This window comes from Gallus gallus, chromosome 3, assembly GCF_016699485.2.
Source record: "Gallus gallus isolate bGalGal1 chromosome 3, bGalGal1.mat.broiler.GRCg7b, whole genome shotgun sequence".
Taxonomy (NCBI): domain Eukaryota; kingdom Metazoa; phylum Chordata; class Aves; order Galliformes; family Phasianidae; genus Gallus; species Gallus gallus.
The window spans coordinates 2,716,728-2,733,311 of record NC_052534.1 but is presented as its reverse complement, the minus strand read 5'-3'; the positions used below and the strand labels follow the sequence as shown (position 1 = coordinate 2,733,311).

General features: G+C 45.2%; 1 protein-coding gene across 11 annotated transcripts in view; it reads right to left on the bottom strand.

Moving 5' to 3' along the window:
- Nucleotides 1-16,584, bottom strand: part of RTN4 (reticulon 4) — a 47,756-nt gene that overhangs the window by 6,423 nt on the left and 24,749 nt on the right. For 9 of the 11 annotated variants that reach the window (NM_001348287.3, XM_025148489.3, XM_025148490.3 and 6 more), the window contains 2 exons: nt 5,803-6,010; nt 3,778-3,916 (listed from right to left, as the gene is read on the bottom strand). In NM_001348287.3, coding sequence (NP_001335216.2) covers nt 3,778-3,916; nt 5,803-6,010 — 347 coding nt within the window. Of the gene's footprint in view, nt 1-3,777; nt 3,917-5,802; nt 6,011-9,528; nt 9,582-14,176; nt 14,354-16,584 lie in introns of those variants that run through there. The other 2 variants (NM_001277087.4, XM_015283346.4) reach the window with 2 other exon arrangements.

Genomic DNA, 16,584 nt, shown 5'->3' with positions numbered 1-16,584 from the left:
AACACAGAGAACAGGACAGGCAAGTAAGAAGCTGGAGCATGCCAGCACCTACAGATCCTATGGATGGAGCCAGGAGACAGTAGCCACCTTGCAGTGTGCCTGGCAGCCCAGCAGCCCACATCCAAGTGCATCAACTCCAAGGCTGTGCTGCAGATGGGGGCATGGAACTGCCCCAGCCACACTTCTGTCTCTGTGAGCCACTGAATGCCCTGGGCTGAGGGCTGTCACATCATCATCCCTTACCCACCACTGCTCCTGCACAGACCCTGTTCCTGAGCAGTCTGAGCTGCTCTGAACAGGACTGTCTGTCCTCTGCCACATGCAGTGTCCCAAGCACACCTCTGACCTCCACAGGGCAGGAGGGGCCAAGGCTGCCAGCTCTATTTCTGTGTCAGCACCACCCCGAGGAAAATCAGCCACTTTCTTCTAGAGCTGCACAACCCATAAGGAACAAAGCAGAAGCCAGGACTTGGGTGTCAGAGCAAGGGGAGTTAGCAGTGTGTACCTCTAAGCAGTGACTTGTGCTTTGGCGAGATAATCAAGAAAGATAAAGCAGATTTCTCCAAACTCCCTCATGATTCATTCAGACGTCAGTTCTGCTTTGCAGTACAGTGGTGGGAAGTGGTCAGCAGCCTCTGCAAAGAGTGCTCTAACAAAGCTAACAGAACGCTTCCAGCACGGGTCTGTCTGTGCAGCACATCCCACTCTGCAGAGGAGCAAAGCCAGTAACTGCCACTGCAGTGACTCACAGGGTGCACTCAGAAATGAAGCAGCATCCCAGGCAGGTGAGCATTAATAACAGTGCTGAGGACTATGACCATGCAAGAAAACTGGGCTCGTGTAAGCGGCAGGTAGCAGGACTGACCTACCAAGATGATGTTCTTCCTGCATGCTCAGGACAGGACAGAAGGAAGGCATGGAGCCCAAGCTCACTGCCTGCATGTGACAATGATATGCAAGCCAGCAAAACAAGCAGTGTATCTGATGGACTGAATGGAGTTTTTTGCCACCTCATTCCAATGAGGAATAGCTCCAGTACTCAAAGCATAAGGCAATTTAACGGCAGATCCAGAAATGCCCATTGTTCAGCTTCTTTACTATAAAGCAGTTCCAGTATAGCACAGAGTTCTATTTCTCAAAGCACAGTTGAGCAATGACAAACTGGAAGCTGTGTGTCCCAACGTCCCTGTGGAGCAGCTGCTCGTTGTGCAACTCAGTGCATGGCTGATCATGGAGCACCGGGCCGAAGTGCAATTTCTCCTGGGCCTTTGGCAAGGGCTCTTCTGAAACCCCTCCTGAGAAACATCTCTTTGCACAGCATAAATATTTAGGCCATTTTAAGACTTCCACCACTGAAGAATTGTTTAATAAAAATAGAAAAAACTTAACAAGCCAGATTTTACAGCCAGAACTATTATGCACAATAAGCTGATCTGCAGACATTTTCTACAACAGAGCTCTTTAATTATACACAATCCTGCTGTTTCCTATAGTGAAGATGTTTAAACTACACAAGCCAAGAATTGTGTTGTAGTTTTTTTTTTAATATATAAAACCAGAGCCACTGTTTACATAATCAGCATCTCAGTGTTATCCTCGAGCACAAACTCTCCACTAACCAGGAGCTGAGAGCAGCACTGACATTCACTGGTTTAACAGACGGCTGCTCCCAACTGCCATAAATTAGACTAATTAACCCACATGAAGTGTCTTAAATGCCAGAAGAGAGGGGACATGAATTACTTCAGCTGAATAAACAACTGTACCCCACATACCACGCTATTTTAAAGATGATTAGAGAGCCTTGAAGACATCCCAACTGGAGTCCATTCTACTTCTGGAAGACCCCAGCTCTTCACGCAGCACTGACCAAAGCAGCTGTTTGGCCATTCACCATTTCCCAGTCCTTACTGCAAGGGACTGCAATCTCCAAACAAATGGTGTGGAAATTCTCCTCACTTAGAGGAAGGAACATACTGCAGGGGCTTAATTATTTAAGAAATAGGGGCAACCTTGTGACTACAACGTACTCTGCCATGTACCCTGTTGTTTCATTACATCTGAACAGGCCTTAAACAAAATAATATTTTTCTGAACACAGACTCAATGCTATTAGAAAGCACTATAGGCAAAGAGCATGTTCCTTCCCCCCTTCAGACATGAAGTTATCAAAATGCAATTCCAGTCACGTAAGAACTTTCCTCTTGGTGAAGGCTACAGTGCTGCAGAGATGATCCCCAAAGACTCGGCCACTGAATGGAAGGCAAGAGCCTTGTACAGAGCAAAGGGCAGCAGGCAGACATCAGCCATCCCATGCAGCCCAAGTGGAAACACCAGCAAGGCACAGCCAGTAACAGACCCATGTGAGCCCTGTTGCCAGAAAATGCAGTGGTATCCACTGTACAGAAGGATGAACAGAAAACATGAACGCACAGTCCCACTATACGAGTACTTTCACTGCACAGCCCTGTAGAAGCAGGAAGATTATTACACAAACCTCTGGGCTAAGGCTTCACCTCCACTCTCCCTTCTGAGAACCTGAGTCTTCTCACGAGCAGCAGAGCCCAGATGACCTGGTGCCTTACCATCTTTATCCCAGAGGGAAAAGACTATTCCTATGGGACATCTGCACAGTGCTAACTACAGCACTTGCAATACCAGCTCTCGACTGTGTTGGAAGCATAATGACAAACTGGATCCAAAACCATTGGTAAGATCCTGAGATCAGTCTCTGGTTTCTATTCCACAGATATAACAAAGACTTTCATAGCCTTCCTCTCTTATTCCAAGTTTCACGGGAAATCCCTCCCCTCAGCCCCACAACAGCTCAGAGGGCTCACTAAGCACTCTGTAAGGAAGAGATTTACTGGAGGACAAATGCAACTTCAGAAGATTTAGTAAACTGAAAAACAAATGGACAGCAAGCTGCACTCAGTAAAAGAAACAACTGTCTGAAAAACAAAGCCAGGCAATAAGCTTGAAAGGAGAAAATTTAATTCTCACAGAACAAAACTGCATTTACAGCCATTTTTCTCTGTTTCTTCCCTGTCAGTTTTGCTCTGCCAACTTCCAATACCATCCAACACCACTTCACGGTATTTGAGATACCTGCTATGCTGTCTGGCACGCTTTAGGCAGAGTTGCTTACAAAAACTCTGTCAGTAATTTGTCTTACTAAACAAAACAGTAATTTACACACCAATCTAGTGACGGAATCAAGCATCCACCTTCCTAGAAAAACAAAGGCATCATTCAGTCCCCATTCTTCCAGCAAAAGAATGGATACAGAACTCCTGCTGTTCAAGGTTGTATATTAACCACAACACAGAAACAAACAGACAAAACAATATAACCAGACTCTGTCAGTCCAGCCTTAAAGTGGGGTTTTGTTTTTAAAGAGAGGTAATGATGCATTCTAAATGCACATACTGAAGAGAAGCACCTTGTTTATCTAAAAGATTCCTGCTTTTAAGCACAGGAAAGAGGTACAGCCGAACTGCATGCAACCAAAGCCAATTTCAGTTTTCCACTCAGTTTTACTGTGCTGCCAAAATGCAGTGCAAATGAAGTTATCCACTCCGTGGCCGCATTTGGTGCTTTATACACAACTCAACGTGTCTATGAGAAAGCCACAAAAAGGCTTAGTACTTCCAGTACGTGGAGCCAAACATGAATGTGAACTAAGAACTGCATAAGGACAAGTGGGCTTTTCTACCCTGGGTCAGCAAGGAATCTATCTGCACAAGGCTGGTGTACCTACAGCTGGAGTAAACTCACCTTCAGAGAATCAACCAAGTCATCAACGAGGAAGAGGCGTCTCAGCTCCTTGACTGTGCCGTTGATGTGACCAAGCACAACACTGCTGTATTTCTGAATCAGCTCTTCAGACACAGCTACATCAGACTCCAAGTAAGCCCTGTGAGAAAGAACAACTTGTGAAACTACTGCGAGAGTTCCACTAAGCAGTACCAACATACAGCATGGTGTTAGAAAGAGACAAACCTCACAACACACGGAATGCTAGGAGGACAGAACAGAACTAACCTAAGTTATCCTTGGAAAGGAAGAGAAAAAAAATCAAGCTGTGCTGTGCTCCTGTACTTACTCTGACACACACACACAGCCTCGCCCAGACTATGCAGAAGGCACACTGACCGACACACAAGGCTAGCGAGTGGCCAGACACGTCCAGCATCTCTGACCCATATACTGGCATCTGTCACAGTCAGAAGGCCAGTGGGTATTTAAAATAGGAGACACAGATGGAAAGGCTGGCAGGGGACAAGGGGCTCGTTCTCTGGTTTTGCTGCTGCATTAGGAAGAAGGGAATCCTTAAGGCAACCTCATATCCTACAGGACTTGAGATTTGCACATTTCTCAAACAGAGGAAGTCCTACAAAAGCAACATATCCACACTGCTGGAAGACGTTTTTGAAACTATCACACTGAGACAAATACACTAAGGCACAGGAAAACTGGCACATTTTTCATCATTTCATTAAAAAAATACAGAAAAAAGAAAACCACTTTCTAGCAATTACTGACAGCAATTCTTTTAACACAAAGGTGTGTACTGCAACTTTTGCCTGCAGTAGTTGGGACTCTTGCACATGAAGAACAATATATCTGATTTCCACCTTAGAGAGAGGAGCAATGCAGCACCATCTGTAACAGGACATCACTTCACAGCTACTGCAGCTAAATAATTTCTGGAGGAGGGATTCTGCTGTAAGGTGTGGTGTTGATTTCTTTAATTAAATAATTATTTAAAAACCCACCCCTACCAACACATAGTGGAGTCTCCTATGTGCGTCACTTAAAGCATTGGCTGCTACCGGCTGAATTAACAACTGCATGTGGTCAGGGAGAAATAAACTTGGGAAAGCTTTCAACTATGCTTACTGCAGATGAGAGGAAGAGAAATAGAGTAACTGGAAAGACCACAAAGTTGTTGACAGGGCTGCACAGAGGAAGCAAGCAGGATTTTCTGAAAGGTGCAAGGGAAACTGAGATTGAATCGCTTCGCTCATTAAAAAAGGAGAGAAGCAAGAGCAGTGTGGGATAGGGCTGGCATGGAAACCAGAAACATGCCCTCTCAGTAATTACACTTACACATCAGTGGGTTTATTTCTTCTAAGATGCAGCTCTGCAGTAACAGACACCACTGCACTCTACATAGGAAAGAGCATGAATGCCAAGGATACTGCATTCCTACTCTGCAGGGAAGTACACACATAGTACACCACAAGAGCTGCTTTTAAAAGCAAGAGCTTAATGAAAAAACAAATCCTATAATTTAACTCCTCTATCCTTAGAGTGTTCTTCAGAGTCCAGTCTTCTGAATTTCTTACCTGAGCAGGCTGCAGTTAACCTGGATTCCTCTGATCACAAGGCAGATTTGCATGTGAGAACACAGCTCTGCTCTTACGTGCTAAAATCTAAGTGTATCCCGATGTCCCAAAAGGGTCAAAATCCCCACTGCTACATCTACCCTGATTTTCCCTTAATAAATTGAATTGGAAGTGCTGAAACAATCTTTACATTTTGTACATCTGTCACCAGTTCACATTCTGAAGGCTGTATCACACTAAAATGCTTATGTTAACCCATTAGATTGCAGTATGGTTTGTCATTTTGGTTTTCTTGGCTTTTTTTTTTAAATGCAAATGAAGACACCCTAGCATTATTATTTATTTTCTTATACAACATATTAATGCATATGTCATTCACTGCTTCTACCAGCACTAGAAGCATCACTCCCAAAAACAACATATTTTTCCTTAATTAAAAGAAAAACCTCACCTAAATGGATGGCCTTCATCGGACTTTTGGATTGCCTGGATAACTCCCTTGTATATCCTAAAGCTGATGGTCACAGAAAGCAGGGCCAAGGCAATGTAAGCTGTCACGCTCACGATGCTGAACACTGTTAATGAGAGCAGCAGGAACAAGCTGGCACCAAACACCACTCCTGTCTTCTTAATGTCTCGCCAGTAAAGGAGGTCAACAACTAAAAATTTAAAAAGGTAAGAAATTAGAACAAGATACCTTCTGCATGCACATAAAAACAGAACATGTGATTCATTTGACTGCTGAGAGTCACCAAGAACAGAACTCGTGATCTCACTGTCAAACAAAAGCTGAAATGACAACTAGAAATAGGTTATTGTAGCCCTGACTTTGCATCGGGCTTCAGATTATTGGGATTATTGATGTTAGGATTAGCTCAAATGTAATTGCTAAATTTTAAGAACAATCCTGCCCTTCAGCGACATCAGAATTAATCCGTTCAACTACAGTACTGTGCTGTGCACTGGAACTACAGCAGTTTCTGCTTTATTTCCTATTATCTTGGGGGATCGCATGGAGACCATTTGCAGATTCCCTGTTGGGACAAAGGACAAAGACATCAACAGATCACTACTTTCGCAAGTCCAAAAGAGGCAAAGGCATTAACAGTTTGTTTTGATCCCTTTTGACTGAAGTCATTCCCATGGGAGTATATGATGTTGATTATGGGTGACAAAACAAGCCATTAAGACAGCATACAAATTTCAATTCAGGCTAGATCTGCTGGGTTATAATATAAAATACTTCACTTGAAACCAGGTTTTATTTTTTCCCACAACACTCAGCTAAGAACACAACATTATGCCATTTTCAGCATCACTGTAAATTACATCCTTGCGTAAGTCCTAGGAAATGGCTTACTGTGCCCACTGCAGTTCCTTATGGTTTGGGATCGTGGGCTGTTTTGGTGCTTGCTGGGAAGGTTTTTTGGTTGCTTTTTTTCCAAAACGTTAATGAAATCTGACAAATATCATTCTCCATTGCTGAGCACACAACTGTGCCAAGCACACGACCCAGTATAGTCTAGTTCTGTATCACATGGTGAAGTGCACAAAAACATCTGGCCTTTGTGGCCATTTCCACAGCTGATAAGGTTTTCACAAGAATAAATTCTGCATCAAAACTGCTTGATAAGAGTGGCAATATGAGGGTTAATAAACGCAGAACTCGAATTATGGACTAATTATTATGCTTATCAGACATGACTGTAGTAACCCTATCCCAGACAGTGCAGAAGTTAGCTATAATATAGCACATTACAACTCAACAGGAGAACCTTACTCTTAAGTGACTGAAAAAGAAGCAATTCAATAACAGTACAGATGCTATTTTGTCCTGGACAGAAGGATGGTAATGCACCAACATTAAGTAACTTCGTGGCCTCTGCAGGGTAAACTTGCACATTCCTTTTGAAGGTACAACATAAAAATGCCACTGGAGCAATTTCATGTGTTTCAAAAGCTGACATCCTGTCCTAATTAATTCTAAAGGGAAACCTAGCAGTAGGCACCGGAAAATTGAGAACTCAGGTCAGAAACATAAAAGAATCCATTATTTCCATAATGCAAAATATTTTATGTAAATATTTAATTCCCATAAGCGTAGGAATTCCCTCAAGCTCTACAGAGTCATGTTACAGTTACATGAACACCTTAAATGTGTAGTAAGTCAAAACTGCTGTTGAAAGAAACCATCTCAGCCCTCCATTGCTCGGTGCCGTTACATTCCTCTGCATGGCTGTACAGAGCCAGCCCAGCAATCTGCATGCAGCCACACTGAGCACGACCAACACAAAGCTCGAGCACTCAGCCAGATCAGGTGCCGGATGGGGTTCTCTGTGCGACTCCACCAACATGTGGGTGAGAGATAGAGCAGCCAACCAAGGAGGTGAGGCTCCTGCCCTCAGAATAGCGCTGGCTCAAAGCCCTCGTGGAATTGCAGTCTCTCCCTGTGCACTGCTGAGCTGTTATTCCTCCTCACATTACAGAGCTGCACTCCTCGCTTCGCTGGCAAACAAGTGATGCACGGGGCCAAAGATAAGCACGCCTTTTCTTTACTACTCGCACAAATCAAACAGAAATTAAGGTATGGCTGAATTCCTCTTGTATGAGCTATAAACACATTAAACAACATTGTATTTGGTTTCTTTGGCTTTGTTTCCAATCATGGAAGGGTCTCCCGGTGTCTCTGCATGCCTTATTAGCAAGTTGACATGCAGAAGGTAGCAGCAGAAGCTGTGAGCTTCACACCTCCACACACTGCAAGCAGAGGGCTCTGCCTACACTGAGCTGCACCTGGGGGAGATTTTCAAAAAGAATTCAGTTGAAACAAGGGCAGGGGGGCTCTTGCCCTTCAATCACACAGAAATCTTTGAAAAACCTTACTTTTTGCTTCAGAAACTGAAACCACTTTTTTTTTTTTTTTTTTTTTTTTACACCCTGCAATTTGAGCATCCATGCATTAACACATGGGTGACTCTCATGTGATGCTCAGCATGGCCCTACTGCTCCTTCTGAAGCCAGCATCAGCTCCGCAGTGAAGCAGCCCCTCCTCTGCAACGCAATGTTAAACATCCACACTGACAGTGGCTTCTTGCACATGAAACCACGTATCGCAGCCAGTAGCACCTTATACCCAAACCCGGCGCTAACAATGAAAAGACAGCAAGCCATCTGCAGGGCAGCCTCCAAAACAGGAGGAACAAGGGCACATGGCTGAATCCAAAGCACACCAGGGACTCCAAGCACTCTCTAGCAGCCCACCCCAAGGCTCCCGATCTGAACAGTGAGAGCCTCTGAGCCGGGCCTTCCCACATCACACTTCAGCTGCACAAGAATTTTCCCTTGCTGTCTCTGCTCCATTTGGAGAAGCACCTCACTGACCTCGGTTTCATGACATGGCTATCCTGTTTCATAGTAAATTCTTCAAAGGGAAAACCCCATGTTATAAGGCATCTGAAAAAGCGACTCGTAACTTTTCATCAGTGAACAAATGCTGACAGTAATTCCTCTTTTCCAGTTGATCAGAACCAGCTATTCACATTTCTTTCTGAAGTGAAAGGGAAGGTTAAAGCACTGCTACCAGCAGCCTCTGGGATGAACTCAAGCACATGGCATTCACAGCAGAGCAAAGAACACAGCAGCCAAACAAGAGCCCAGAACGGCACTGCCGAGCAGCACCTTTCTTCCAGGATCTGCTGCAAGCTTTCCTTCATACAACACCAACTATAATCTCCTGCTTTTAGTGCAAGTATTCCAGGCCTATTCCACAGCAAGAGCAGCTGTCTACATTTGGTAAGCACGAACTGTCACTTGGCATATCTAAAAATAGTACCGCCAGTATCCGTGCCTTACATGCAGAACTCATCCAATTACATTTTGCCTTTAAAGCAAGTGCTGTCTGCGGCACAAGGTTTATCACTACATTCTTCTGAAGACTCTTCTTTCTTTTGCTGACATTTAACTTAAAACCGAGCAATTTAATACAGTTTCTGATGACAAAAAACAGCAGTTCAATGTATTTAACCCGATAATCCTCTTTAAAAACAAAAAACAAAAAAAAAAACACACCAAAACCAAGTAATCCTCTCTTTTTCAGACAGAGAAATTAAAAGCCTTGAGATCTACAACAGAGTTTAATTCACAGACACTCAATAAAAGCAAAAGAGAAGGGACTAACCCATTTTGGCATCCATCTTGAGCGTGCCTGCATGCACCAGCCCCTGTGCAGCTGACTCCCAGCACCTTTCACTTCCTGCTGGGGCAGTGCTGGGTCAGCGCAGCGACGCAATGCCTGCCTCAGCCCACAGCCAATGGCCACCCCGGCATGAAGCCGCGGGACGCAGCTGCAGGAGCCCCGCTGCCATCAGCGCTGCTCTGTGCCGGGCACGTGCAAACAGACACACAAAGGAGTTCAGCCCAAAGAAAGACCCTTTGTGTAACAGGGGAGGGAAGAGAAAGCAAGGCGGATATGATTTACAAAGGCTGTGCATGCAGCAGCCATGACACTAGAGCCTTTCTGTGCTCTGAAACGTAAACAGGAATTCCTTCTGTTCCTCAAATAACAGTGATAACAGCTCAGGAGCACAACTAGAAGCCTTTTCTGGATCAGATCAGGAACAGCGTGGTACTGACAGAAATTTAACAGAATTACAAGGACCGGGCAGCTTTTAAATGCCTCTATGGTGCAAAAGGAAAACTGCCATCATGGCCCTTAAGACCACAAATAGGTAAATTGCTGATTTCTTTTTAGAGGGGCACTTTCCAGTCAAGCTAATTAAACTTCTTAATTATTTTTGACAGTGATCTTCACAGTCTCCACAGATCTTCTGTAGAGAGCATCTGACAGCCCAGACCTGAAGCTGCAGCTCCCCTTTCCAAGCTTGCTCCAGCCCTCTTCCATCTTAACCCGACCCCAAAGCAAAGCCACACAGCAAGGAGCCAGCACAGGGCCTATCTGTGCCCTACAGCACCTGCCTCCGTAGGAAGCCCTGCAGGTGGGCAATTCATTTGGAGGGCCTACATGGAAAGATGTGTGCCCAAAGGAAAGCCTTTGCTTTGTGACACTATGGCTGGTGGCTGGGCAGGATGCAGCCACTGGGGATGGAGCCACAGGAGTGTCAGGTGGAAGCTGGTTTAGAATCATTAAGGTTGGAAATGAGCACTAAGATCAGCCAGTCCAGCCATCGACCCACACCCACTGTGCCCACTGCCCACGTCCCTCAGTGCCACATCCCCACAGCCTTGGGACACCCCCAGGGACAGTGACCGCACCACTCCCTGGACAGCTGTGCCGCTGCCTCACCACTCTTTGGGAGAAGGAATTGTTCCTAACAGCCAACCTGAACCTCTCCTGGCAAAACACGAGGCCATTCTCTCTCATCCTATCACCTTTACCTGGGAAAAGCAGCTGACCCTCCTTGCTACAACACCTCCCTTCAGGTCACTGTAGAAAGCAATAAGGTCTCCTCTAAGTCTTCCCAGCAGCACTCAGTCAAAGCAAGCGATGTGCTACTCAGGCAGTCAAAGCACAGAACGCCCCACCCTTATAGTCCTGCCAAACACTGCCTACAGACTGATCTGCCCCACTGCATCTGAGCGCAAATCTAGTCATACTACAGAGAAGGTCTGAGAAACATCGTGGCCCACCAGGTGGGCAAAGCCATCCAAGCACAGGCACCATTAGCAGGCTTGGGCTTTCACATTTTAATGACTTCTTACATCAGAATGACAAGGTCCCTTGGTCTGTTTCTTATGTTTGTTTTAAATCGTGGCTGACACTATAAACAGGAGCAGTTGCAGAGTGGCTTTACCCCACTCAGATGTGCCGGGAGCCAGCTGGCTCCTCGACTGCCTTGCTGCAATTCAGTGCAACAAAACAACCCCAGGCTGGAAGAACAGTGAGTCTGTAGCACAACTGCACAGGGTGCCAGCAAATACCAACAGAGCCCTCCCTGTCCTGGGGAAAGGCAGCACAAAGGAGCAGTGCGTGCAGGGGGATGGACATGCTTGCCCAGCTGGACCACCCTGAGGTTGCAGAGCCAGTCTGGAGCCCACAGGTTTCACACCTGGCACACCTGTCCTACAATCCTAGCAATGAAAAAACCAACACCAATTCCACAAAGCACATGCTAGAACAAAAATGAAGTCCAGCACTACCAAGTTATCCCCCCAGAAATGCAAACAAGGTAACAATTCTTAATGGGCCAATGCAGTATTTTTTTTTTTATTTCTAGTTCATCATGTATGCAGGTGTGCACTTAATCGCAGTGCATCAGCTGAGGAAACCATTCCAGAGTCCTGATTGCTCATTAGGAAATTTTCAGAAATCAAGGCCTGCGTGAGCCTGTGCAGCCTTTTCTACCACTTCTCACACCTAAGCCAGAACTCGGAGGTATTTTCAACACGTTAATAAAAAAATTAAAATAAAATCCTGGGATAGGTTGGTAGTATAGCTATGGCATCCATCTTACCATTATTCAGCCATTAATCTGACATTCCATTGAAACAATTAAAACACAAATCACCCATGTGAGACGCTTCACTACTGATTACATCATGTGGGCCTGGCCTTAGAAGTGCTAAAAATAAAAGTCATGCCATCCCCCAGGTAATCACCCTGCTTATCTCAGAGATCAATAACCACAGATACGGGGCTTCACCACTTTCACTATGCCACTTTCTCAACTCCCATGGCCGTTCCAGAAGAAACGCCTGCCAAAGCAAAATGTATGATTATTTCCAGCAGGAAATAGCACCTCGGGGGAAAACCTCACTGCGGATCCGACTTGTGGTTCTTCTCTGATTTTACATCCGATTGTTCCATTCTTCTTCACTTTATGTTTAAGCTCAGAAACAAGTGTGTTGCAATATTTGCTTCCGTGCTTATTACAGGGCAAAATGAATCATGTCATCAATCCTTGAACTTTAGCCATTATTTTCCATGCTGCTGGAGCATGTCCTTACACAGTAAGAAAACCTGAAAGAGGACTGCCACATCTCCTCATGAACAAATGCTAACAGAAAGCACTTGCGGATGGTCTTCAGGGGCGTGACTGCCAGAGCACAGTCACAAAAGGAGGGGAACCATACTGTTCTGCTTCCCCAGAAAACTTCTTGCTCCACCTTCCATTTTCTTATAAATCTTAAATTGTACCGAAATTAAATCTCAAGGCAGCAGGGACTTCCTTGGGAGTAACGGGCATGAGAACAGCTTCCTCCACCAGATGGGACGCCTTCTGTAAGAACAAAGGGCTGGCAAAGAGGAAACTGAAACACCTGGCACAGTTACACAGCACAAGATCTGCATGTAGGTCAGGCTCATGTTTGCCTGGTCCATCTGATACCACCTCCACTCCACGCTAACCAGGCCCACTTGCACTGAAGCACACAGCCCCAGGTGTCTGGCCTGCATGTCCCCATGCTGCTCCCTGCCTGCAGCTCTGACAGCCCTCAGTATTCTCCTGGGTGAGAAAGATAAGCTCCTGAGTGGCAACTCATTAATCTCAATCCAAGAATGACTCCATTATTCTCAAGGCCTCAAATTCAGGGTTGGAAAATGTCTGCTCTCAGGGGCAGCAAGGGACGGACTGCAGCCAATGCTGCTCATTAGGTTGCAAAAGCCAGCCTGAAGCAGGGGCTCCGAGCACCTGAAGGTAACTAACTAAACTCCTCACTTCCATCCACACCCCTTCATTTTTTTAACACTGAGAATTTGAGGCCTGACATACAGATACTGACCACGTAAAGTAATGACACATTGAATTCAAATGACGAAACACCACAGGGCATTTTTTCCTCCTATCCACTCACCTCTAGCAAAAGCTTACAACTTCAGAGGGTACTCTGCAGGGCAAACTTTTATCCCCACAGCATTTTTTTGCTACACAGATTCTGACAGAGTATTGTGTGGATCCCACACAGCTGGCAACTCTGTTCCACTGCAGAAAAAAAAACTCTGAAAAGATGGCTATTAAAAAAAAAAAAAAAAGAGGCAAAGTTCAGCAGTACCAAGCACTGCAGGGGCCATTAACAAATTCAGTACCCAGAGATTATGACATTTTTTTTCCAAAGGTTGTCCTGCTGATAAAGTTTGGAGATTACGTATTTGGTAAGGCTTAAACTCTTACACAGTGAGCACTAATAATGATCCCCAGAGATTGACAACAGGGATCTCCCACTGGCGGCCGCAGGAACAAAGGTCAGCAGCACACTAATTTCAGGCTAGCTTCTTATTTACCACCCAGCGCAACACCTCTGCATTTATGGAAACCAGGCATAGCTTTACCTGGAATCCCACAAAATATGGGGAACTCTGAGCAAGCGCAATTAAGGGAAGACCTCAAAGACGTCGTAAGGAAGGGACAAAGTGGCAGCCTGCGGCAGCCTGCATGCTATGTCTCCTCATAAAATGACTAAACCACATGAGCTGCAGACATGACGTTCTCTTAAGTTAATGATTAGTATTTTTCAATTATCAATAATCCACGAATTTCAAAGGAATCTGATCTAAGGTTGGATGTGGTGGTATTTGTGCGACGCATACCCAGAGGAGCTGCTCTTAGCAGGCTCAGTGGGGCTGGCAGAGCTCTGCAGTGCCACACAAGCTGCTTCCCCACTATAAATTATTTATTCTTTCTGCACCGTTCGCATTCATCTCTTCTAACCTGCAGCCTTTACTGTTCTGCATGCAATATCAACATATCTTACACCCTCACATACATTCCACCATCAAATACATGCTATAAATACAATTCATTAAAAGCAACCCCCAGCATCTTCAGCTTAAAGAAAAAAAAAATAGAGAAAAAAGTTGAAAGAGCAAATACCCTTATCCTTCCAACCGCTCGGCTGACTGTCCATCTCTCCACACACGGTCTACCCTCCAGCTGCAGTTATCAATTATGCATACCAATAGGACAGCTGCAAGAGAAGAAATCCACAGCCCAGGATGACAAACATGGGCTTCCCTGGCCGTGTCTGCAGCCACTGCTGCACTGGTGCTGCAGGAGGTGGTCAGCTGACAGCGCAGGGCGTGGAGCTGACGCAGTGCCGGCTGGAGGCAGCTTGCTGCTGTGCCGACACACGGCTGCACCGCCGCCGCAGCCATTTGCTGGGAGGGGGCTCAGAGCAGACTGCCATTCAAATAAGTGCTAAGACACTTTTCTGACGGTGTACAGCATCCTTACGTGCTGCTGGGCCATACTTATTCATTTGAAAGAAGCACAGATTGAGAATGGTTGTCTTGTGCACTACCCCTTTCCTGCAACCAACACCTCCCTTTGTATTTTACATCACCGCCCCACAGTGCCAGCTGCAAATCTGACAGTTCTCTCTTCACTTCAATAGAAACAAGAACAACCCAGAAGTTTATACAGCTAACATATATGAAGCAACTTACAAAGAATACTGGGCAGGCCTGAGACAAAACTAGAAACTCAAAGCCTGCAGGAGCTGTGAGAACCATGCCAATCTATTTTCCACTCTTGCTGTGAACCTGTGACTGCTCTTTAGTACAGAGTCTCCCTTTCCTACCTGGGACTAGCAAAAAAAAAAAAAAAAAAAAAAAGTTAAAACTCCCAGCAGTGCTCTAAAAACCTGACATGTTTATTTATTTAAAGATGCAGATTCCATTAACAGTTTCAACACACAAATCACAACATGTACCATGGGGTGGAAAGGCAAAGGGTACGCTCAAACATTGGAGTGCAAGAAAACTCACCAAGCTGCACTGCACGGAAGCATCAAACGTGTCTAAAAATCTCCATCTGCCCCTGACCTGTAATTCTGAACAACTGGAAGCCAACAAACTCCATGCTTCTCCCCTTGCCCTTTGGATGATTACACTGCCACCAAATTAATAACAGACTGTATTCCTTCAGCAAGTCCTTCTCACTAACTTTCCATACTGCTAAAGATAGACAACAAAAGGCAGTTTAGACGGGTTACCAGCCCATCTCCCATCAGCACCAACTCCACCAGCAGGAATTTCCCCATCCTCAGGATTCTTCTCTTCACCATTTGCAAACTCAGTCTCCCTTCCTACCACCCCATGCAAATGATTCCAAATGAAACCTGTATCCCTCTTCTTTCAGGCAAGACCCACCCATGTCATGTTATTCTACATGAAAACTGAGTGCTGGTGGTGTGCCAACAAACTTCCGTGCGAACTTTATCATGTGATTATGGAAACTCACACGTGTTTCTGTACCAGCAGTAAGATAAAGCTTCCAAAGGGCTAAGTGCACAGTGATACTATCAAGTGACCAGACAACCAAAAGCAATGCAGTCACATTCCTAACTATCCTTTGCTGAAGGCACTGCTCTTCTGAGGGGCTGCACACCTGCAGGGAGTGGGCCTTACGCACTGACTTTCCATTAGCAGCTGGCAGGAGCACTCCTGCCTTGGAAGAGGAGTTCTGGATGAGAACCAGCTCTGGTCTCACCCAGGCCGTTTGCCTATCAGTGCTTCCACCAAAGCTGATAACCACACGCACTCCATTCTCTCCACAATTCTTACACACCCAATAGGCCTCATTAACTGTTTGCAGTCTGAACTACGCCCAAAGCCTCTCAACAGCAGAGCTCCAATGAAACACAACAGATCTTTCCCTCAGGTAGATTTTACTCCAAGTGACTCTTCTAATGCCTCCTACCCCTCCAGATATTCCCAACACTGGAATATATGCTACTAAGTAATAAATGGAGACATAAAAGACAACCTAAACAGCCAAACAACTTGAGAATATCAAACGTAATTAAATCAAGATTCTATGTTGAATTAAATGGCATTCTACAAATACTACACTCCTTAAGGAAACTGTCCAGCATCATTCCAGGGTATCTTTCCGTAAGTGAAACACAACCAAACCAAGCACTTTTTACTGGCTGTGCAGCTCTACTTAACTAACCATTTTTTCAATATGGAAAGAACCAGGAATGAACCAAGTGGATGCATTTTATACTTTGTATAACCACAACATCCCGGCTTGCTGTTACAGAATGATAGGAAGAGTTTTACTTCTGCTTCTAAGACCACTGGAGCTAAGGAAAAGCTCCAACATGAATAGGGCTCAGCTGCCCTCTCAAAGGATGCTACCCGCTACAGATTCACCTCTGCATCTGCCCCCTCAAGAAAACTTGGGAAATAAGGTATCAGCACATCTCTGTATTTCCGTAATTCAAGTTTGGAGTACTCTGTAGCTTATATGAAAATGAGAGATGTGTTAGCCTTTGA